This window comes from Indicator indicator, chromosome 1 (genome assembly GCF_027791375.1).
Source record: "Indicator indicator isolate 239-I01 chromosome 1, UM_Iind_1.1, whole genome shotgun sequence".
In the NCBI taxonomy this organism is placed as follows: domain Eukaryota; kingdom Metazoa; phylum Chordata; class Aves; order Piciformes; family Indicatoridae; genus Indicator; species Indicator indicator.
In genome coordinates, this window is record NC_072010.1 from 18,635,390 (window position 1) to 18,659,784 (window position 24,395).

The 24,395-nt window shown below is 36.8% G+C and overlaps 1 protein-coding gene across 1 annotated transcript in view; it reads right to left on the reverse strand.

Annotated features, from left to right (window-relative positions):
* Nucleotides 1-8,171: 8,171 nt before the first annotated feature.
* RDX (radixin) overlaps nt 8,172-24,395 on the reverse strand; it is a 37,948-nt gene continuing 21,724 nt past the window's right edge. The window contains exons 4-14 of the mRNA XM_054389370.1: nt 23,283-23,378; nt 20,900-21,174; nt 17,683-17,766; nt 17,051-17,197; nt 15,535-15,631; nt 14,658-14,821; nt 13,884-14,014; nt 11,650-11,810; nt 10,602-10,694; nt 9,508-9,750; nt 8,172-8,512 (exon numbers count right to left, since the gene is read on the reverse strand). Coding sequence (XP_054245345.1) covers nt 8,348-8,512; nt 9,508-9,750; nt 10,602-10,694; nt 11,650-11,810; nt 13,884-14,014; nt 14,658-14,821; nt 15,535-15,631; nt 17,051-17,197; nt 17,683-17,766; nt 20,900-21,174; nt 23,283-23,378 — 1,656 coding nt within the window. The 3' untranslated portion in view covers nt 8,172-8,347. The remainder of the gene's footprint in view (nt 8,513-9,507; nt 9,751-10,601; nt 10,695-11,649; nt 11,811-13,883; nt 14,015-14,657; nt 14,822-15,534; nt 15,632-17,050; nt 17,198-17,682; nt 17,767-20,899; nt 21,175-23,282; nt 23,379-24,395) is intronic.

Sequence of the window (24,395 nt, forward strand, 5' to 3'; positions counted from 1 at the left end):
TGCCTTCCTTAGGTACATTATATAACGAGCAGGCAAAGAATAATCAGCATTTTAAATTCAGCCTTCCTATAATGCGAACCTCTCATTCTGACTGTTCTGGAGAAGCACTTCAGCTCTAAGTATTAATAAATCAGAATTTTATTCAAAAGGAATTAGGAAAAAGACTTAATTACCAGATTGTCATTCAAGTTGCTATTCAAAAGCAAGAAGCCCTCAAGAGCACTTTTTTTTTTACATGTATGAGTGCAGCAACAGCAAGTAAGGTGCAGCAACGTCACATCAAATTTTATACTGCAGCCTGTTTCCCACACAAATTCTGTGCCATTTTCTGGCACAGAAGTCTGTGGCAACTTTCAGGGCTTCAACATAAGCAAATACATGTGTGTTTAAAATTTAGAAGTACTAAAACCACTCTGGTGTTCTAGAAGTCTGAGAGCAACTCCCGGGGAAGGGTAAGAGAAACAGGGTTCTGGCACAGAGTGAAACTGCAGACTGAGGTGGTACCACTGAAACCAGCAACATGTTTGCTGGCACCAAGGGATCCCCAGAAACAACCAGCTTTTGCAGGAGGATAAAAAAAAAACCAAACAGACAGGTAAATAGATTAGATTTTGATATTGAGGACAAAACTGAACCATACTCACTCTGAATGCTGCAATATTTTTTTTAAACACAGCTTTAAAAAGCTTAACTTCTAAAACTATTCAAGACCTAAGTTTATATAAAAATAAGTAGCAAGTTGTGTATCTCACTTTAATACAGCTATTTAACACAAGGCCTAATGCCACATACTGTTTTAGAAATCTCCTGCTTAACCATGAGTTAGATATATAGATACATAAAATCTAGTGTATGTGTATATATACACATATAAGTTATCAAGCTCAGTTAAACACAAAGCAAATTATTCTACTTTTCCCTCAGAAAATAATTTCGTTCATTAAGGTCTGGGTTGCAAAGCTAGTTGCAGTGGCATAGGGAAGACAGAATTGTACAGAATCACCAGAGAGAAAAAGAGGCATTTTTACTCTTAAATTGATAGAATAAGCCACAGCAGAAGTAATGAAAGGAAATAAAACTGAAGAAATATATGGTATTCTCTTGCTGGGTTCTTCAGCGAGCACCAAAGAAATGTCAATAAATAAATAAAAAGCCTAGTAAATTTTACCACAGAACTTTACTACCATAAATTTAGTTTGAGAAAACATCTGCCTTGCCTTATATAGTTGCCTGCCTCTTGCTCTCACCCTGGAATCCAAGCAGTCAGCTAATGCAATGTATTTCTTTCAGTAAGTCTTAAGCTCTTTCCCCCCACCCCAATATTTTTATAAACTATTGATTATGCAACATCTTCCTTCCCTGTCTGCATTTGCACTCTCATTCTACTGATGCAAAGTCATTTAATAGCATTAAAGCTTTTATCTAATCTAAACTGAAATCATTATTCAGATTAAATAAAAGGCATGACACACTAGTAAGGACAAAAAAACCTGACCAAACAATGGCAGTAAAGCAAGGTGAGAAGCAAGAAACAGTTCAAACACTGGGAGAAACATATGAAAAGGGCCACCAAAGCATAGAGAAGCCACTGCTAGGAAGACTCATAGAATGTTAGGGGTTGGAAGGGACCTCTAAAGATCATGAAGTTCAACACCCACTCCCACCTCCCATGCCCCTGGAAAGCAGGCTGCACAGGAACGCATCCAGGAGTTTTTTGAAAGTCTCCAGACAAGGAGACTCCACAACCTCTCTGGGCAGCCTGTTCCAGTGCTCCATCACCCTCACTATGAAGAAGCGTCTCCTTGTGTTGAGGTGGAACTTCCTGTGTTCCAGCTTATACCCATTGTTCCTTGTCCTATTACTGGGCACCACTGGAAAGAGACTGTCACCTTCATCTTGACACCCAGCCCTCAGATATTTGTAGATATCGATCAGATCCCCTCTCAGCTTCCTCTTCTCAAGACTAAGCCCCAGGTCTTTCAGCCTTTCTTCACAGGAGAGATGTTCTAGTCCCTTAATCATCCTTGTAAAAGGAAAGCTCTTTAGAACTTCTTCTCATGGCCCAATATCAAAATGAACAAAGACTGGTATGAGATATTTTCTCCCCACACCTGCCACTGCTTCTTAAAAGCTAGCATGGGCCGAAGAGCCACAGGATATCCCTAACTCCTCAGGCACCTGAGCTTATGCTACAGAGCAGTTCAGCTTTTACCAGGGTGACCTGCAAACAAGGTTCAAAGCTAGGTGGGAATATAACCATAACCCTTTTAAATAAGAGTACACAGGGAAAAGTCAGCTGTTGTATGTTTGTTCATTGATTTTGTTTTGTTGTTGTTTTTCTTTTTTCTTTTTAGTATTTTTACATCCAGGACAACTGTTTTGCAGGAAAGCAAAGCCACAGCACCCTGAAATGAAATTATGCCTAACTACTCTGCTGTTTGAGTAGGCATAGCAACCCTGTTCCAGCACTTTCTCTTGCATAGTCCAGCCAAGATGGATAAACACAGAATTTCTCTCCGATGTGCTCTCATGCGTGTGACTAGGGCTAGGCTCAAAGTTGAACCTCATGAGCATATCCACACTGCAGTTCAGCTCTTCCCTGGTATTCTGCATGCACTAACATACTTCCTTATTGACATTTTCTGTCCTTCAGAGGGCTGCTTGCAATTATTATCTAGTCAATAGTTATTTCTTCTATAAGGTGGCATATATATGCATGCCTGATAAGAGAACATGTAAGCAAAGTCGATACAAAGATTTTTTCAAGAAGTAGCAGTAACAGTTCTAAATTGAAATAGATAGGTGGGTTTGCTCAAAACAACACTGAAAGACCCCCCAATGAAAAAGAAGAAAGATGAAGAGCTGTGTTTTCAAAGGGTACAGAGAGAAGTACAACTGGCACTGAGCAGGCAGATGGGTGCTCGAAACACTGACAGCAAGAGAAGAAACCCAGACATTCAAAAAAGCATTAGCCTGAAGAAAAACTATCAAGGACAGGAAACAGTAGTGCTGATAATAATATAAAGATTTCTTATCATTTTTAGGAATTTTTCTGGTCTGTGAACAAGCTTGCTGTCTTGTCACAAGTCCCTAAAGACTGAATCTGTTCAGTCAAGTAACATGTTCCCAGCAACGAAGGCAGCAGCAAGATCAACTGGTCTGTGTATTCTAGATGTTGCCTACATGTTCTCAACTTACTGTTGAGAAAATCGAAGAGCACTTGGCAGAAAACTTTTCAGCCTCAGCTCCAAATGCAAATTAATCTCTTTTTGGCAATAGAACTCCAATTACCATATTCATAGAGATTATTAATTAATCAGAAGTGCTACTTAAGTAAAAGCACAACTATTTCAACTCCTTGGCATAATGTGTTCTAAGAAAACACTTGACAGTAGTCAACCATTTACTGGAAGCTCAGTTTAGTAGAGTATTACTGAGGTTATAGATTTAGAAGTTAAATACTGTATCAAGTTTAATGAAGAAATCAAGGATGAGTAAGAAGCCTGAAAGCTGAGGCCACAGGGAGCTGTAGACTTGACACAAGATCCTGCAGAGTTCAGCCTGTGTGGTTAGGGAGTCTGTCATACGATGACCATTTCACACGGCTACACAATGGGTTTCATGTTGCTCGAACAAGTAGTGGGGCAGCTAAGAACTGCTCTCAACTGATCTTGTCAGTGCAAAAATGCTCCACGGTGAAATTAAGACTGCACAAAATGTCTTCTGCAGAAATTTAGCAAGCTGTAATAGAGAGGCCACTCTAGGTACATGTGGCCATAAGAACTCCAAGACCTTTGGGTGCTGGGGAGCAGGCTTTCTAAAAGCCTTCATCTCATTACTCTAATGATGGCAACTCCTCTTATGTCAATAAGGTAGTATAAAAGCAAACAAAAATCCCCCAAAACCTCAAACAAGCAAAAAAAAGCAACACATTTTGTCCTACCTCTGAGCTCGATCTCTTTTCACCCGATCCACTTATCCAGAGTACAGGGAATATTAACTCCTACGCACAAGTGCGTTCGGAATATTTGCACCTAGCGGGCCACCTCCTTTGATGTACATTTCCATTTCACCTTGTTTCTTCTGCTGCCTAAAGCCTACTGCTGTAGACAGAAACACTCTGGCACATTATTTATGACATAAGCACCTGATGGAATCCCTGCAATTCAAAATGCTCTATTTCCCTTTCCTAGATTTGTCCTTCCATAAACTATGAGGTATGTGGGCAAAATCTCTTCCCTAATACCGAGAATATTGCAGGCAACTGCTGCAAATACTGAGGTCTTCTCTTGCAAAGAAATTTGATAGTTTGGGGATCTTCCAGGAAGATCTTATCATTCAGCCAAGCTGCATTAAGTTGCAGTTATGAGACAACTTCTAGTAATAAGTGAACTTCGCCCTTTTGTAAGAAAGCTTTCAACTTTCTTATGCTGATATTTTTAGTCAGAAAGAGCATTCATGGAAACTAAAATAAACCACCTCATCCCACTGGGGTACACCAATTTCGTTAAAAACCCCCAGTTCTTGAAACTAGTCTGATGTCTTGGTCAACACAATATTTTAAAATTATCCGTGAACAGATATAGAAAATGTTTGCATAAGTTCCTTCTCAAAATCAAAAGGTTTTAGCTAATTTTTTTTTAATTAAGAAAACACATTTGAGGTACTTTCTCCCCAGACATTTTAAAGTCTTTCACATTTAAAACAAACTTTCTTTTTTTCCTCAGAGGTGCTCAAGCATGTAACTTGAACAGCCACAGAGCATGTGTTTAAAGAAGGGGACAACAGCACAATAGTGCTTTCCAAACTGGGTTTAAAAAGGTGGATGTGAATTTTATTCTGGTTTGAACAAAATAAACAGAGCATGTAAGAAACACGGACTCTGAGAGTACAACCAACAGAAAAATCTAAGTTTTGATGTGCAGGGGGATCTACTTCAAGAAGACAGAGTATCTTCTTTCACATCCAAGGCATTCTGGATGATTGTCTTAGTCTGCCCTGGAAACAGTGGCACCACTTCATATCCTTTTCGCTCCACCTCAAGCACATTAAAATAAAAGAAAGCCTTTCAAAGCACTTACCTCCCCTTTCAAGCACAATATTCTGAGGTTGCATACCTATGCAGAAGTTCTTTAACAAATGAGAAACCTCAAATCTAATGTTTCAGCAGGAGGGGCTCCAAGAAGATAGAAGTATAACACTAGAGATACGCACAGTTAAAAATTATTAAGTACACATTTGAATTCATCATAGCAATTCTGCCATATGGAGTAAGAAAAGAAGGGTCATGTGCCTGTGCTGAGTGCAAAGCTAAACAAATACAAGGTAGAATGGAATGTCACCTGAGAGGAGGACTAATTTATGTGAGACCTGCTTAGCAGATTAATTTATATACCTGTTTATATGAGACTGTTCCTGCCCTCTCCAATGTATTAACCATGTGAAAAAGCCCATAAACTTGCCATTATCTAAAACATATGGCCATGCACATATTTGACAGCACCATCCACTACAATGTGCAGCAGCAAAAAAGCACACCAAGATTTCTCAATGCTTAAGACATCAACCTATTAAACTAAATTTCTCATAACCTGGGGCTAAGCAGTATGTAGGCAGTGATTGAAAGTTCTTACATTACCCATAGAGCTCTTGCGTGGCCAAATTACCCTCTGTTCTCAAGAGAGCAAATTTGCTCTGATGATTCACATCTGTTTTGAAGTGACAATCACCAGTGTTTCCTCCCAACTGGATGTGGTTATTTCTTAAGCAGAATACCATTCCCTAGGGATACAATTTGATTTTTTTTTTCATTTTGACCAGAGTGTGAAACAAAAGATCATCAATATTTGTACACTGCTCTGGAAAAAAGGCTATTACAGTATATTTAGTAAAGCTGTCAGAAATAAAAGGTATTAAATAACAACAATGGACCTCAGAGAAATTAACTGTATCTCTTTATTGTTAACCAATGAATGTTATCCAAAATAGTAGATGTAATTGTAGCTTAATTGTACAACACAAAACATGATGCTAAAGGAAAAAGCATGTGGAAAATTACTTCACCAAGTAATCATTAAAAGTATTCTTAGTATTTCTGCACCAGTAAGTGTTTCCAACTGCTGGTGACAGCAGCTATTACCACTTTGTTCATTGTGAAAAGCTGATTTACAAATGGTTGTTCCTGGTTGTTTAGGAAAAAAAAAATAAAATCACACAGCTTTATAAATGGATCTAATCCATTCAGCCCTACTCTATGTATGGTAGATTTATGAACAGCAAACTTTACTGGTATTTTTTTCCAAGATTGAAACTGATGTATCAGTGTTAGTGCACGCTTTCCAGGGAAACATGAACACCTCACTGGAAGCACAGCATTTCACCTGCTGTGGCAAACTGTTCCAATACTTCAGAAATTTCCTTATGCTTCGGTGTGTGAAGCCTGCGAAACGAAACCTGTTCTTACAATGCACTGCAAGTAGAAATACCAACTTCCACCAAGCAGCACTTTGAGGCATGTGCACACCATCTGCACATCAGTCTTCAAGGTCAGATATGTTTAGCCCCACAAACCAAAAATATATTAATGTATCTTTATTTTATTTTCATGATGTCACCCCACATAGCCAACCTTTTACTCCACAAAATAAAATTTAAAAAAAAAAAAAAAAAAAAAATCACACCTTAGTTGGACTGTTCATAAGAAATTTAAACCTAATGTGCATGAAAAAAAAAAGTTTAATAAAATGGCAAATTTTAATAGATAAGTGTAAATTTATGAGTGCATAATATTCAAACATAAAAGAGCTGAACCATCCTCAGAGAAAGCAGGGTTCTTCCACTGTAGATATTTACTAGGGTACTATAACAGAAGGAATAACTGCAGTCCACATTAACTGTAAAGTTCCATTTCTAAGCAAAAAAAAGCAGGTCTCCTTTTCAAGAGGAAAAGGACTTAATAACAATGATGTGACATCAGGTATGACAATTACAATACTAGCTTCACTGAAAACTGAAGCTACATAACACTTTTACTCCAATTCTGGGAACTTTCATTTTGTATTTGGAAACCCAAAACCAAGCTAACTGACATGCACATTCTACACCCCTCCCAGGATATAGCATACCAGTGACAGGTTACAGCTTTAAAACACACGAGATGCTTTTACAAACTAAATTCAACAAAAGGCAGTTAAACAGTATTTAGCACTATAAATCCATCTTAAAGTAAAAGAAAATCCTAGGAGTAAGGCCTCCTAGTGTTCTGTGACATCACTGTGTAGTGATAGTCAATTTAAACAGTTTTTTTCATGGTGTTTGAAGGACCAGTCATCATGTACATAGTAGTGAGGTAGGATACTGTCCCCTCCCTGGGACTGATGTTTTCATATGCTCCCTTGCCAGAAAGGTCCAGGTCTCCCTACTGCAAATAAAATAATTACAAGCAAATAGCATTTGAAGCTTTGTTGGTATAGTTGGGGGTTTTGTGTGTTTGGGGTTTTTTTGTTTGTTTGTTAGTGGTTTTTTGTTTGCGTTTTTTTGGTTGATTGTAGGGTTTTTTTTGCTTCATTTAGAACATTTTGCTCTTCTAAAAAAATATAAAATAAAATAAAGATCACCTAGGAAAAGCAATACTTATTCAAGCCTATCAGCAGCCATGTGCTGCCCACAGGTAGTGTTCCATTTAAAAAAATGCTTTTCTGGAACTACCACCTGCCATCCAGACCTTTGTGAACAGGCAGGCAAAGAAAACCATCAATGATGACAGGACATGAAACACCAAAGAATTTCACTTGGGAGGAAAAAAAAAAAAAGGAAGGGGGGGAAAAAAAAAAATCAACAAAAAACCTGAAAGTCAGCCATATCAAAGTCTTAATGGTGTAGCTATATTGAAAAATGCAGTTGCAAACTTCTTACTGAAATAGTACCTATCCAGTTTAGGCTCAGTTCCATGCTTTTTTTTCTGTTTTTTTATGTTTAAGCAATATATACAGTTGTCAGTCATTATATACTTCACATCAGTTTCCAAAGAGAAAAAAAATGAAAAAAATGAAACTGAAAACACGATGGGGAAAAAAACCTGAAAACATGATGGGGGGAAAAAACTGCTATCATTTTTCACACCCTCCCCCAACTCTCTTCCCCCTCCCCCCCAAAAAAAAGTTAGAGATGACAGACTGCCCTCACTGTTGAATGGCTTCCCCTAAATTTGTCTTATAGCCACTGTAATCAAACTGGTATGAAGTGCTTTGGCAAAGTGGGGTGCAATCCATCAAATCTGCAAAGGCCTGCTTTTTTTCTCTGTTGGTGGTTCAGCTTTACGAGGAACATAAATGCAAAATAACAGCTCTCACATTGCTTCAAACTCATCAATACGCTGCTTCGTATTGCCTTGTCGGATTTGTCGAAGAGTCTTGTACTTATCACGGCCTGCTTTAACATTCTCAGCATGAAGGACATCATTTTGTGTTTTCTTGGTTTCATCTCTGGCTTGAGCCAACTCAGAACTTAAAGCCTGTCAAATAAAATATGTGCATTTAAGTGCTTTGACTAATCTTTTAACAATGCTGGAATTTCTGATAACTATTCTGCAATTTGGGTAATGATTTGTTGAAGCCAGAATATGAAATGCTTGCTTTGCTGTTCAGTTACTCAAGTTGTGAGGTCTATCAGAAAGACTGCAGAGGGAAAGAGAAGGAGAGCATAGGATTCTTTCCTTATGTAATTGTGGGCATCAAACTGGGAGGGGGAAAAAAAGGGGGAAAAAAAAAAAAAAAAAAGGCCTCATACCATAACATCCAACAAGAATGGGACCAGCAAGGAGGAGACCAGCAGGACAGAAGAGAAGAATGACCTTATTTATCAATTTCTGCTTGACTAAAACCAGCTCTTGTTTATCTCCCTGGTCCTGTTCACTGATTGGTTAAGTAGAAAGGATATTACACATGCACACTACTAAGACACTGCTGCCAGAAAAAGCAGCAGCTTTTTATGTCCTTTCCAGAGGGACATTTTGTAACAAGGCAAAAGGTTGCCACTTAGATAGATTACTATAATTTGAAGGGTGAAACCAGTCTAGGAGGAAATACTCCATTTTAGGAAAATAAGATGAATCCATAATTCAGATTTTGCGTTTACAATGTCTGTGAATGACTGCAAATAAACACTATGAAGACAGCATCTGTTCATACCCCTTAATGAATTCCAGTATTGAGAAAGGAAAACACTACACTTTTAACATTCAGCATCCAGGACATTCTATAATTATTAGAAATATTTACTGGCCAATGCAACAAAATACTATTATTTTTAAGCTATAAAGCACAATCTTACATCCAATCTTTGTATTTATTCCAATTTAGAATATTATGAATGTTATTGGTTGGTAAATTAGTAAATGATAAAAAGGCTGCTTCCTTGGTATGTCATAATTCCAAAGACATTTTTGACAAATAAAGAATGAAAATCCAAAGCCTGAATTATGTTGGTATGACTATGAATCTTCATTACCTGGAGTTGTTTCTTAACACGTTCATTTTTCTGTGTTTCTGTTACCCGTTCCTCCTCACTCCTGTGATTCATGACACCATCAGAAGACAGTTCTGCACTGGCTTCAGCATTGTTCTCATCATGTTCATCATGTTCATTCTCTGTTGGAGGAATAACTGGTGGGGGAGGAGGCGGAGGAGGAGCAGACATCACAGATTTCAGCTCTTCTTTGGTCTTTTCCAAGTCCTCTTGGGCTGCAAATGCCTAAATATAGTAAACAGTACTTAGCACCTTTTAAAATTATTTATAAATACTCAGAAAAATAAATATTCGAGATGTTTTCAGACACACGGAAACTTGTCCCTTAGAAATTCCACATGACCAACTTACACAATGAAAATGTCAAATACAGACAGGAATACAGAGTAGAAGATATATGACTCAAAATCAGCTGTACCAGAGTCTGGCTGTTTCCAGCAACAGACAAGAGAAGAGTGGAAAAACAATGCAGTCATACTGATTGCTTTCCAGCTTCACTAGCCTCCTGAAATTCAAGGTTCAGGAACTTCCTAAATCAAAGACGATGTCTTCAAATTTCATATCCAGCTAAAACTTACAAGAATTTGTCCACTCACTTTTTGAACCCATGCACACAATTAGTATACACATCCCGTAAGTAATAACAGCTTTTGTGAAGAAATATTTGCTTTAAATTACTGTCCAGTTGCATTTCATGTGCCTTTCCTATTGTTCTGGCTCATCTTTTAACCACCACTCATGATTTTATACACTTCTCTCCTGACATGTTCTCTTTTCCAGTCCAGAGCTCCCATCTATTTCTTCACCATATGTAAAGGCAGCCATTTTAAATCTTTGACCATACCTTTGTGATGAGAATTCCTCCCCCCCACTTTATGACTATTTAAGACTAAGAAATTAGTTAAATAGAAGTATAGGCTGGCTTCAGTAGACAGGAGAACAAAAACCTTTAAGAAAGGCTTCTCTGAAGCCTAAGGAAAAGAGAGATTCAACCCCATGGACTTCCAGAGGGATTTCCGCACTCATGTCCCTTAGTCTCTTTGAAGTTGTGGTTTCACACAGCATGAGCTCATTACTTTGTGCTGCCATTCTGAGGCTTCCTCTTCTTTCTTTTTCTTGGCCTCCTCTAGAAGTGCAATCTTGGCAGTGAATTCAGCAAGTTCTGCTGCCTGAAACAAAATGAAGTAGAGTTTTAAACTGGTATCATCTTGGCTCTGCAGTGGAAGAAAGCAGAACCTTTGCTGTGATCCAGCTTGAAAAGAGTTAGTTAACATCTATCCCTTTAAGCATCTATGGAACGAATCAGTACTCTTACCTGATGGAAATAAATACAGGGGGAAAATAATTAAAAAAAAATATACATATATATATTTATTCTCTTCCACACTTCTAAAGCTTGCTGAGAAAGAGCAAGCCGCAGTTATGAATTAGCATTCAGGGCTGAATCAGTTTAATACACCAGTAAGATTATGATTCTGGTCATGACCTCAGTATGATTAAGCTAAGCCTTGCCGTCAGAATTGTCTGCTAAGCTTACAGAACATCAAAACCTGGTTTACAGTTCAGAAATTACCTTACTGTTTTCATTCAAACTTTCTCAGTCACGTGAAAATCCTGAATTAAGAAATAGTCTAGCACAGAACGTGAGAAGATACTGTAAATGCTGGAAACAGAGTGGAAAAACAAAACACACACAAAAAAGAAAATAAAGGGAAAAAAAAAAAAAAAGAAAAAAAACAAGCCCCAGCAAACCAGTGTCACCAATCCCCCATCACCAGCAGCCTGGCCTCAGAGAAAAGGCTTCCCAGTGGACTGCAGAAGGAAGCTACACTTGTTCTCAGCTTGATAAGCTCGATATTATTACAAAAAGAATGTAGAGAGTGTTGTCAGTCTGAAATGTCTACTTCATCATTTCATTTCCTACAGAATTCCAGAGTTTTATTTCTTTCTTACAAGAAATGGCAAATCAATGTAGTTTTTTAAAAATGTTCCCACAACAATCAGTAACAGCATACATGTTTCAATGTACTTGTTCATTTGACAAAATAGACAGAACAGAGAACACAGGTTAAATTTCCAACTATCTTTTAAAATTTGTTTCAAAAGAGGTTTAAAGCTTCTTACTAGCTGCTCTTGGTTCTTCATTTGATCAGCTGCCTGCTTGGCTAGAGCAGCTTTAGCTTCTTCAGCTGCTCGACGCTCTCTTTCCAGGCGCTCTGCTTCCTCTTTTGCACGCTTTCGTTCTTGATCCAGTTCAAGAGCTCTTCTAGTCTGTTCCTCTAGTTCTACCAAAAGCAAAGTTTGCAGATGAGGTATCTTATCCAGCTCTTCCTCACTCACCACACAGGCAACAGCTGTTACATGCTCAAAATAAGGCAACTGAGAAAGCAGATAAACTTTTGAAGGCTGCCTCAAGCAAAGGAGGGCTGTTCAACATGTTACCTGAAGCTAAGCTCCATGCCTTACCTTCCCCTGACCCTCCAAGACATACTTTGGATATTCCTCATCTCACCTGAGAGTTCTGACAGCCCAGTGCTTCAGAAAATTGTCACCTCACTGATAAAACTACACACTTGAATATACTGCACATACTGAAAAACCCTCACTCTGGCTACTGAGGTTTTTATATACCATACATAACTTACATTAAAAAAAAAAGCAAAAGATTTTTTACTTTATTGAAATGCCTGACAAAATTCCTTAATCATTACAGACAATTTAGGGGTGTGCCTTTAGCAAAATGAGCTAAGACTCATAGCAAGGGTCAGAAAAATTTTATGTAGAACAGAGCCAAAAAGATCATAATTTTAAATCAAGGGAGGGATAAAATAGCTGTCTATCTGCCTGATCAGCAAAATACTGCAATCTGAAGAGCTGAATCGTGAGTGAAATAGGAAGTAGTAATAATCTACCAGTACTACAAGGTAAGATTTACACAGGCAAAACACTCTGACATGCAAAATGAAGTGACTATGAAAAAAAAAAAAAAGTCTTTCCAAAACTCTTTGTTGATTCTAATGATAAAGTTTTCATTATGCTTTTGTCTAGGCATAGCTGTCAGATTTCTTCACTCAAAAACCTAAGCAGTTTCTCAGTTGTGGACCAACCCGTTTGTCCTTCACCATATGCTTTAATACTAAAAACACATCTCCCCAGGAATGCTGATACAAGCTTAATCTTTGCACTTGCAGTTTTAAGTAGGTGTCATGTAATAAATATTCTTCATTTGGTTTCCCAGGCCTACTACATCAGTTATAAAATTAAATGAACAGCATTACAAGTATGTGGAGTTGTACAAATGCAGCATTTTAAAAAATTAAATAAAACATATAAATATTTAAGGAAAAAATACTCAAAAATCTTCCCATGAAGATGGGAGAACTCTTAACTACCAAGCCAACTACAAAATGCAGACTTTTTTAGATAAACAGTTTTCCATATGCCAATAGAAGGTTAAAAAGACCAGCAGCACATGAATATTATGTATTGTATACAATTGCTCACAAAAGTTATGAGAAAATGTAAATTGTTAAACCTTTAAAATTATCCTGACATTGTTTTGTCCTGGGTAAAATTAGCTCTCCCTTAAACAATCCCAGGGCACAGTTCAAGTGTTACATGTACATATACAACCTGTTCTGCACTGAAAAATAAAGTGAAAAATACAGGGGTAGAGATGGTGAACAGTGCCAGGCCTATGCAATTTATCTGCATAGGTTTAGTCAGTGATTCTTTCTATCATGCTTGAAGCCAACAGTTATGAACAGAAGGAACAAAACTTAGAAATATGAACCAAATCTGAAGCAAAAAGAAGAATATGGAGAGGAGGAACTATGAAGGAGGCAGAGACTCAACAGGGTGGCTCAGCACAAAGAAGTGTGATTGGTCAGATTGTTTATTCACTAAAATCAGACAAGATCTATTTTAAAATTCTCAAACCTTACAAGGGCATAGGAAAATGAAGAAACAGGGAATTTTCAAATGAAAAGCTAAATTTGACAAAATGCTAGAAGAATCTTCCTAATTTCCCTGCTCCCTTCGATTCCAAGTTTTCGGCATTTCATGTCATAATTCTGGTTTGACCTGTGTGAGATTAATTTCTTTTTTATTAAAAAGAACTGAACCTTTGCTATATTAGGAATTGGGTTTATATTACAAATATATACACAGCATCTTTTAACTCTTAATATTGAAAAAGTATCTTCCTTAAACACACCATTATATTATTGTTACTAATAGTAAAACAAACTTAAAAACACAAAATAAAACAAAGAAATACATACCAATAGAATTGTGGAACTGATCTACCCAACTGACCTAAAGACTGTCAGAGATAAAAAAATCCAGGAAGAACTCACCTTTCTGAGCTTTCATTGTTTGTTCCTCAATTTGTCTTAAGCGTTCCATTAATTCCTCCTTTTCTCTTTCTATTCTTTCCTTTTCCTTTTCTGCTATCTCCCTTTTCTTCTTCTCATTTTCTAATTGTGCCCTGAAAAAGAAAAAGTAAAAAAAGTTTTTTTAATCTCAAATTAAAGTCTACTCTCAGGATGCTGGTAGGCTATCTTTCAGCTTACTCATCTAGCAGAGAAGCACACACCCTAAATATTTAAAATTCAGTCTACAATGCAAGAACTACCAAGTTTCTGTTTCAAAATAGAGAAAAACTACTTATGAACAGAGCTGATTAGCAACCCTGGTTACAGTTCAACCAGGTAAATCCACAATTGTATCTGCATTTCAGACACTGCTGATTTCTCTCTGGGCTAGAAACAGCAACAATATTTTTTAAATATACAAGAGGTAAGCCATGACATTCTTCAATGAACTTGCTTTAAAAAGGTTCACCTGTAGAGCATAAAAGTCCCTAAGGATCAAGCAAGAGAGAGTTAAGACTGTTTCACAATAGCATAATGAGAAACAACAGTGCAGCTACTATTACTATGCTGAAAGCTCAAAAAATACACAGCTTTCTACTGAGAGGTGAGCCATGCCAATTCACAAACCTGCTCAGCGTTACAGAAGGAAAAGCAGCTCTCTCTGCCAGAATGCTAAGATGTTTGTTATTCTATGACTTAGCTTTCTCAAAAGGCTAGAAAGAATTTTTTTCTGTTTCATGAAAGTTCGTTAATTACCTTTCCAATTGTTTCTGATGTTTCTCCTCTCTAGCTTGGGCCTTCATCTGCTGCACTTCAATTGTATCAGGTTTCCTCCTTCTCATGTACAATTCATGATTTCCCATACACAGTGCCAAAATTCGCTTGTTAATTCTCAGTCGGGGTGCATAAAAAACAAAATCCTAGCAATAATAATTGCAGCATATCCATTAGTCTAAAAATACACTTGTGGTAAGACTCAAAGCATTACTGCATGCTTACACTTGTTAAATTTGAACTCAAAACTATTTTACCATTCATTCTCGGAGCAATCCAACACCATAATCTATAATTCCTAGTCAGGAATTTGCAATATATATTCAAAATTACATCAGGATTCCTCCACATATAGATTAGCTAGTTTACAGAAAATTATTTAAACATCTAAAACAAGTGAGATTATTTCTGAACGTTTTTTAAACTAGAAAGGCTCATGAAATGTGCTGCAGCAACAGGAAAAGAAAGTAACAAAGAAAAACAAACAAACAAAACCCCCACAAAACAAAAACAAAACCAAAAACCCAACCCAAACCAAATCCCCCACAAAATAACCCCAGATTAAGACAGAGATGGGGGGCCTTTTTACACTGCAGCTTTTCAATGCATCACAAAACATTAGTTGATTTAATAATAAAAAAATTTAAAAGAATTTTTAAGACTATCAACCAGAATAAAAACAGAGAGAAAATAAATATACCATACTTAAAAAAAAAAAATTCCTTCCCATCATTGACTCTTCTGCCAATAACAATAAAAAGCATCACTAAATAGTTACTCATGCCATAATGCCAGGGTAAGTTCCTGCAGGCTTAAATCCCTTCGTACACAAAGGCATACTATTCTACACACTACTTACAGGGGCCTTTTTGTCAATTGGCTTTATGACAAATTTTTTGTCATTAAAAGAGATGTTTCTTATTTCACTCCAAGGAAAACCAATCTTGGGTGTTAGCCTTCAAAGAGAAAAAATTCTTATTAGAAGCAGCAAAGCTGTGCATTTTATTTATGTCCACTAAGTCTTAACTCTACACTATTTTCACTATCACACCTAGCTACATTTACAAAATATAACAACATATGAAATACATCTTGGTAGACAATTTTTTATTTTACACGTTATTACATCAAATAAATAAATTACATTGCACTCTAACAGGAGGAATTTCAATTTGTGACTTATTCCACTACTGTTAAATAGATGCTAAACATCACAATCATGTACTGATTCTTTATCACCTATTGATGAATTTATTTTCAATGAAAATAGTAACTAGTTCAATCTAAGAAGTCTGACATTTCAGAGAGGGAAATTAAATTAGCCTTTCAGCGAAGGTGCAAGGTAAGTGTTCTTACATTTCCAAGTTCAAGTTAAATTTATTTCCCTTGCATCCCAGGTAAAATAAATTAAGAAATTGTCATACTGTTATGCATCAATTGCAGAAGTGTTAGTATTTTACGCCATGAGCATGGAAAATTTTGTAAATTTATATTATCATAAGTAAAAGCATTAGAAAATATTTAAGTATTTGACTGCTGACTACTGAGAATTAAAGCATAACAATAATTGGTTGATTGCTGACTCTGACCTGAACAATTTTCTGAGTGTTAACTTGGTTCAGGAGTTGTGTTGCCATCTAATGGCAATTAAGGCTTGCAGAATTTTGTTACAGAGTACATATATTGAAGCATCACGTTTCAGTTACATTGACAGCTGTTATATGGTGTTTGACATTTAACTTCACATCACTGTGAAAGCACTGGTGACATCAGACACTGATAAGTGTTTAGAAAGAAACAAAACAGTATGTCTGCTCTGTTTTCAGATTCTTCAAATTCTGTACATTTCAGCTTTATCCCTCTTCAATTAGGAGAGAATTTTTTGATCTCTTCACAAGGACACAAGATTCATCTATTTTCTTTGATGTCTAAAAGCTTTCGCTTTTAGATACCAAAGTTTTTCATGCTCTATAATCCTAGACACGGCTCTTACAAAATGTTCTCATTAAGTATATTGCTCAGCTTCTCAACATCCTTTTCATCCTGACTGAAGAAGTCTTGAGGGAGTGAAAAGTACAGAAAGAAATCATATAAAGTTGGTCTAGCTATCATACATCCATATTAAACAACATAAATTGAAGTTTCCACAGAAATGTCCTTCCTTTCTCTACTTTTGCATCCCTAGCTAAACTTTAAAATTCAAATATTCTGGCAGTTATCATCTATTTTTCTGTTTCTACCTTTTATATAAAACTTAGAAGGTCTTTGAGAATCTGGCTTCCTAGTTGTTCCTGAACACACAACAAGGTAGTTTTTGTATAATCTCAGATAGGATCTCCTTGGACAGAAGAGCAAAATGAGTTTTAGCCACTTACTTATCATCATGCTCATATATATTCAGACCCAAAGCATCAACTCCTAGCCACAATTCAGTTCCTTTTTTATTCTTTATTTCAAAATAGTTGACTCCATACATTTCCAAGTCTTGTGCTATCTTAAGGTATTCCATCATGGAATCTTCCCTGATGAAAGAAGAAAAAAAAACATGGCATAACGTAGACACACCAAAACTACATTGTAGGAGTAAGTGAACTGCAAAATAACTAACCAGAGCAAAATTTAGTTTTTTATTAACTCTCTTTGAAATTCATGTTTATGTTGACCTAGATACTTGTAAAGCTCTGTGACTTAATACCCAAGTACAGCTTAATCATCACACTTTTTTTACCTCATGAACTAAGGAAATAGTAAATATATTTTAGAGACAGGCAACTGTGGACAAAGCAGCAGACAACTTTACCAGAAATCATTTAAGTAAGAACAACCTAACTGAAAACTTGACCCTTACTGAAGCTTTCCTGGAAATTTATGACAATGGCCTGCCCTGGTTAGAATAAAAGCAAGTGGTTTCTAAACAAACATGCTGCCTTCCAAAACACATCCTAAGAATAACAACAACAACAATAAAAACCTTTAATGGCTTTAAAAAGTTTTTTTTAATAATTACCTTAACATTCCTCTGTGCTCTTCATGCCAGTTCTGTATTCTTTCTTCCCACTGTTCTTTTGTCAGTTTGTGCTGTTCTAACACACTGTAAATAGAAATTGTTGCTATTAAACAACGCTGGCAACCAATTTAACCTTGTGAAGTTAAAATCATTGGCTCATGCAGCATAACACATGCTTTAATTGAAGAAACTTTAATGTGATTTTTCCTGTACACTGCTCATCTTTCTAACACTAACAGACACAGAAACTTTGTATTTCAACAAATACACTTTTAAAATACTGGGAAATCTCTTCTTTTTTTCATGGTATTTTACACTTTTTGTAATATAAAAGTCATACCATGGTGTATCTCTACATTCAGAAAAGTCATAAAATGGAACATGTGGAACATGTGAAAATGCAACCCTATAAAATTCTTGCAGATTCACAGAGTGCATTGGGTTGGAATGGGCCCTCAACGATCATCTTGTCTAACACCCCTGCAGGCAGCAGGGACATCTGCAACTAGATCAGGCTGCCCAAGGCCACATCAAGTCTGATTTTGAATGTCTCCAGGGATGAGGCCTCAATCACATCCCTGGGCAACCTGTTCCAGTATTTTACCACTCTTGTTGTAAAGAACTTCAGATCTTCTTCCTTATATCCAACGTAAATCCACCCTGCTCTAGTTTAAAACGATTGCCCTTCATCCTATTGCTACAAGCCCTTCTAAATAGTCCTTCCCCAGTCTTCCTGTAAGCCCACTTCAGATACTGAAATGTAGCTTTATCCTTCTCTCCAGGCTGAACAGCCCCAACTCTTTCAGCCTGTCTTCATACAGAGTTGTTCCAGCCCTCCTATCATCTTTGTGGCCCTCCTCCTAACACACTCAGCAGGTCCTTGTCGCTCTTAGTTTGGGAGCCCCAGAGCTGAACATGGCACTCCAGGTGAGGTCTTCTCATATGACAGTGGTGCAAATTAACAGCACAGGTTTGTGCAGTGGGTGGGGAACTGGCTGACAGGCTATACCCTCAGGGTGGTCATACACAGCTCTTTCTTAAACTGGCAGCCAGTCACAAGTGGGGTCCCTCAGGGAACAATATTGGGCCCAACACTGTTTAATATCTTCTTAAGTGATCTGGATGTTGGGGTCAAGAGCACCCTGATGAAGTTTGCAGATGACACCAAAGTGAGTGGGGAGGTTGACACTCCAGAAGGGAGAGCCACCCTCCAAGAATACCTGGACAGTCAGAATGAGTGGGCTAGCAAGAACCTTATGAAGTTCAACAGGGAAAAATGTAGGGTCTTGCATCTGTGAATATGTAACCCAGGAGTGCAGCTCAGACAGGAATACACCTGGCTGAAGAGCAGCCCTGTGTAAAGGTACCTAGGGCACAGTGTGCCTCAGTGGGAAAGAAAGCCAACAGGACGCTGGGCTGCATCAGTAAGGGCATCACCATCAGAGGTTCATTGTCCCACACTACTCAGTGCTTTTCAGGCCCCACCTGGAGTACTGCATTCAGTTTTGGTCCCTGCTGTACAAAAAGGATGTGGACAGGCTGGAAAGTGCCTAGAGAAGAGCCTCAAGAATGATCAGAAGACTGGAAGACCTACCATATGAGGAAAGGCTGAGAGAACTGGGTTTGTTCAGCCTTGAGAACAGAAGGCTTAGTGGAGGTGTTATTACAACATACCACTACATAAAGGGTGGGGACCAAGAAGATGGAGACTCCCTTTTCACAAGGAGCCACATGGAAAAATTCTAATTGGACTCCAGAAGAAAACAGTTACAACATGAGAACAGTTAGAAACACATGGTAGTTTTGACAGGTGAACATTAAGACTCTATGATGGACGCCCACTGCTTATCTTTTTTCACTTTTTTTGAGTAGAACTTTGCAAAGCTAGTCTACTTTGGAAAACAAGCATTTCTGACATTATATTATATACAGTTCTGAAGTACTTCATAGCTTTCTGGCAAATTTCCTGGTGACAGAAGGGAAAACAGGAATAATTGTGTCCCAATGAATACAAAAGCTGTGTGCTCACTCAGTGCAGACTGGCACACAACTGCTTGAAAGCATCTGCTAGGAAACCACCTGAATATTTATCTACTGAAAAGGATCATCTTAAGTATTTGAATTTGTGTCATACACAAGCACTCCAGTGCTCACAGGCTGTCATTATAACTGAGCAAAACCCAAGATTTGTGAACTAGCATATTCAAACAATGACAGTTTTACTGTTTCTCTCTCTCTCACTGTCTTCCTAACAAAGGAAGAGGTACAGACTTCACTGTCACAGGAAGGAAACAAACAGTTAAACCCAAACTCCTAGACAGGATTTTCAAGAAGCTGAAACATTTTCAGAAATATTTCTTTCAACACTTCACCACAATCTTTGGAAAGGCTTTTTTGCTTGTTAGAAAATTCTCAGGCTTAGTTACACTAATAGGTGAGCTTCCACTTTAAGTTTTCAAACCAAGGAGACAAAGCATATGACTTTTAAAGAAACCTCCAACTACTTCATGGCTCTCATTTCTGTGAAGATGCATTAATGTTACACATCTTTGTCACACATTTGTCCATGATTCATCGCTTTGGATTCACCTACACTAACAATATCATCTAAATTTGTACATTTGTGTTGTAGTGCTGCTCTTGCTGCCAAAACATGCCAGAAGCATGGTTTCAGTTCTGTAAAGAAACAGAGTATAATCTTGGTGCTTACCTTTTCTAACCAATTAGATAAGTGACGGACAAAAGAATTTATACTCAACAGTAATGGAATCAATTTAGTATCTAAATTTTCTGTCCAGGCTACCATTTTTCTGCAATAAATTTTGTGGTACGTTTTACAATTATTTAAAAGAAATTATCATTCAAATGTTTTTTAAAAAAATAGAAGAATAAATAGAAAAGGAGTGAGTATCAAATAAAAGTATTTTGATTTCAATTCAGCAAAAGCAAGCCTCCAGGAACATAATTTTGGAGTACTCTGGAAATTTGTTCCACTAAATCTGTGCAGACAAGGTGCAGATGAGACAGGAAAAGGTCTCATGGTTGTCATGCTTCTTTATTTAGAGTCTAAATTAGCATCTCCAAATTTTACTAGCAAAACATGCACTTTTAAGAGAGCTATCATTAAATGTGTATTATTACTTAATATTTTAATTATAGAAAATGTGCTGTAATTGAGTTTGTATGCTGCAGATGATTCAACACCAGTGTCACTCACCGCTGAGGCAGAAGTCTGTCATTGGCTAGGTAGCCTAGTTTATGTATCTCCTTACTGTAATCTCCATACTTGGACTGGACAGCGTAAGAAGCCAGGAGAACTGCAGTTTCTGGTGGGCAATATATTTCATCATTTAAGATTGCTTCTTTGACTTGCAGGAAGAAAAGTCTCTGAGTTATTTCCTGAATTAATTCTTCAGATACATCCTCTGGAAAAAACTTGGCCCTGAACTTAAACTGCAAAGGATTTTCTTTCCTTACATCTTGCTGTGTTACCTAAGGAAGGGGAATAAATAAAAAGAAGAAAGCACTAAATGGTATATTAAATATAATTAATTCAGTAGTAACAAACTCTTTAGCTCCTCTACACTGAAATCCAGTGCTTCCTGACAAGCCAGCTGTAGACAGAACTCACATTGCACTGAGTCAAGTACACCTATTTGGATAAATACTACTCAAAGACTTTTTTTTTTTGTAGGCTTGTGTTGTCTTTATCACGAAAACCTAGGAAAAAAGGTGATCTGCAGGAAGTAACAAATTAGGGCCTAACAAAGATTTTTTTGCAAGGATTACAGTACATTTCTTCAATGTAAGTGTAAAGTTGGATTCTTTTTGAAGTCTTTGAACTATTGAATTAAACACATGTGCTTTGATCCTGTGCAAAAGTACATAATGCAACTAATCACATTATTTTTCTGCAATAGATAAGCATTATAATCATAAGGTCTGTGAAAAGATCAGGTGTAGTCATCTTAAGTTCTGTCTACTTCAAATTTCAAACAAAACTCCTTTATATGTAGAATTTTCCATATCATTCAGGCTCAGCTTTCAGCACTAATTATGACTAAAGCAAAAACATGCAAAATTACACTATTTTTAACATCAAATAATACAGTGATTGTTAGAAAGTACATCCATAATAACATAAATCTCACATCCAAATTCCCCACTTTATTATACATTTAATTTTATGTGTAATAGTAGTCCCTCTAGAGCTTCTTTGTTACATGTAAGATAAGATGTTTGCTTGACTTGTAGGAAGCATAAAAAAAAACCCTGTAAATATAATACAACCATTTAATCATGTAAGGCAGCACAAGTACTTTATTCAACATTTCAGATGTCAGTTTTAAAAAGTTTTGCATTATTGTCCATCTGATTCTGATTTACATACACAATATTTCACTTTAATCTCACCAGTAAACGACTAGTTGTGTTCTTGCCACTTATGAAGCCATGTTTGCATATCTATTCTGTAATTTATCAGATCTTACCTGTATTTACTGCAAATATTTAAATAGCAACTGACAAGTTAAAGCCAGTTTATGATGATGCATTTAAAAATCAAATGTTACAAGAAAAAAACAAAACCAACCAAACAAAAAACCCCAAATGCATGACTACCTTAGTCAAAATTAAAGAAATTAGCACATCCTTGATGTTCCTGAATTGCAGCATCAATTTAACTTGGTAAATACTCTCATAGAGCAATGTCTTATGCATTTTTTGCAAATGATGTACCAAATCCTGTAGTCTCCAACCAGTGGAGGCAAGTCATTACAGCTAAAAATATATCTGCAGCACTACAGCATTTATTGCATATAAAACAAGACATTTCAGGAGACATCTTTGGTGGTTAGCAGGTTTAACTTGCTGGATTTACCACAGAGAAGGACAGATTATACAAATGCAGACAGTGGGACCTGCTACTAAAATTTATCTCCTAATACTGGAGATTAAAAAGGTAGTATTAATTAAGTTGAACTCGGAAAGATCCTTTCATTCTAATCAGTGCCATTAATAACCTGATAGTCAATATTAAAAGTGACCACTCAAATTCATAAATACTATTTGAAGTAAAATGACCTGGCTCCCAATAGCTGGGAGATACAAGGTGCTTGGTGCTACTGGGGAATACCAAAACAATCCACCTGTTGCAATCCACCTGTTAGATATCTAAACACAAGTTCAGAAGCCTAATGCTGGTGCTTAGTTTAAAGAGGTATGGTTGTATACATGCAAATTCCTAAAAGTCTAATACCTCACACACACACTGACTTTTATAAACCCTTCAATTCTATTATATTTTGCTACATGAAAATAGGATAATTATATGAATTTAATTTTTCCTAATGCATGCATCACCATAGTACTGGAAATACAGGAAATGGTATCTCTTCCTCAAATTCAATGTCGATTGCAGCTTTGCATACTGTTTTATAACTAACCAAACTTAACACTGTATTTTGTAATTTAAAGCAAATAACAACAATCTTTCATTCAAATTTGAAGCCAGCTATATCTCACCTACAATATTAAAGCAGCAAGCCTTATAAAAGTATACTTCCAATTGTAAACTTGTTGAAATATTAGGGAATCGTTACCTTTTTATTTAGCTTCAGCCAGGTTGAGTAGCCTTTGCTGTCCACATACTGTAGCCCAAAAAACCAGACTTCACGAAGACCAACAGTTTTCACCACCTAAAGATAAATGATCCACAATCATTAGTAACTGCTACAACAGGATTTTTTTTAATATGGTAATTAAGCTACAGAAACCATCTCAAAAGGAAACGCAATCAAGCTTTACAAGAACAAAAAAAAAATTACAACAGTAGCAAAACATCATGTATCAGGGAAGCATTCACCTCAGAGCTATAAATAAGCTCAAACATCATGTTGCAAAACTACCAACTACAGCCTGCCACTAACTCCGTACATCAAGCAGGAACACAAACAGGACCCTGATATTTGAAAGCATGTCTGGGAAGTGATCTGCATACCTACAATGAAGTCCACATCAACAGAAGACAGCTGGTGAAACCACAGTAAAGAGTAACACTTGGGGACAAGTATGAGGTAATGAGGATGAACCACCTCCTTGAAATATTTTTGAGGTGCTCCAAGAGTTAAAAAGGATAGGGATGATGTAAGCTAATAAACCATGCATGGACTTCCTGTAAGATTTCTGATCAGGTCCATCACCAAAGGCTACTAAAGAAACAAACTTGTCCTTGAATAGAGGGATAAATCTTTATGTGGATGTACCAGTTAAAAAAGAAAGAAAGGAAAAAAAAAAACCCACAACAACCTGTTTTCAAAACAGACTTGTAGTGTAACCACTAGGCAAGTCCCCTAGGATTTTATGTGATCTGTAAAGGAATGGCACTGATATGACAAAATCTGCTGTAGAAAACTTTCCATAAAGATCTGTGCATGAGCAGTAAAAAAGAAGATGAAACTCGATGAAAGATAAAAATTAAATACTATATGTAAGAGACAACAGTTTTAATTCTGTGAACAAAATTCTCATTGTAAAGGAAAAAACAACAAAGCTGTTATATTACTGATCTCATCTATGGTATTCCCAGATTTCTAATACTATATATGAACTGGTCACATCAACTTTAAAGAGGATGCTGCAGGACTGGAAACGTTTCAGAAACGTTGCAAAGAATGATCAGTGACATAGAATGTTTTCTGCATAGTTAAGGCAAC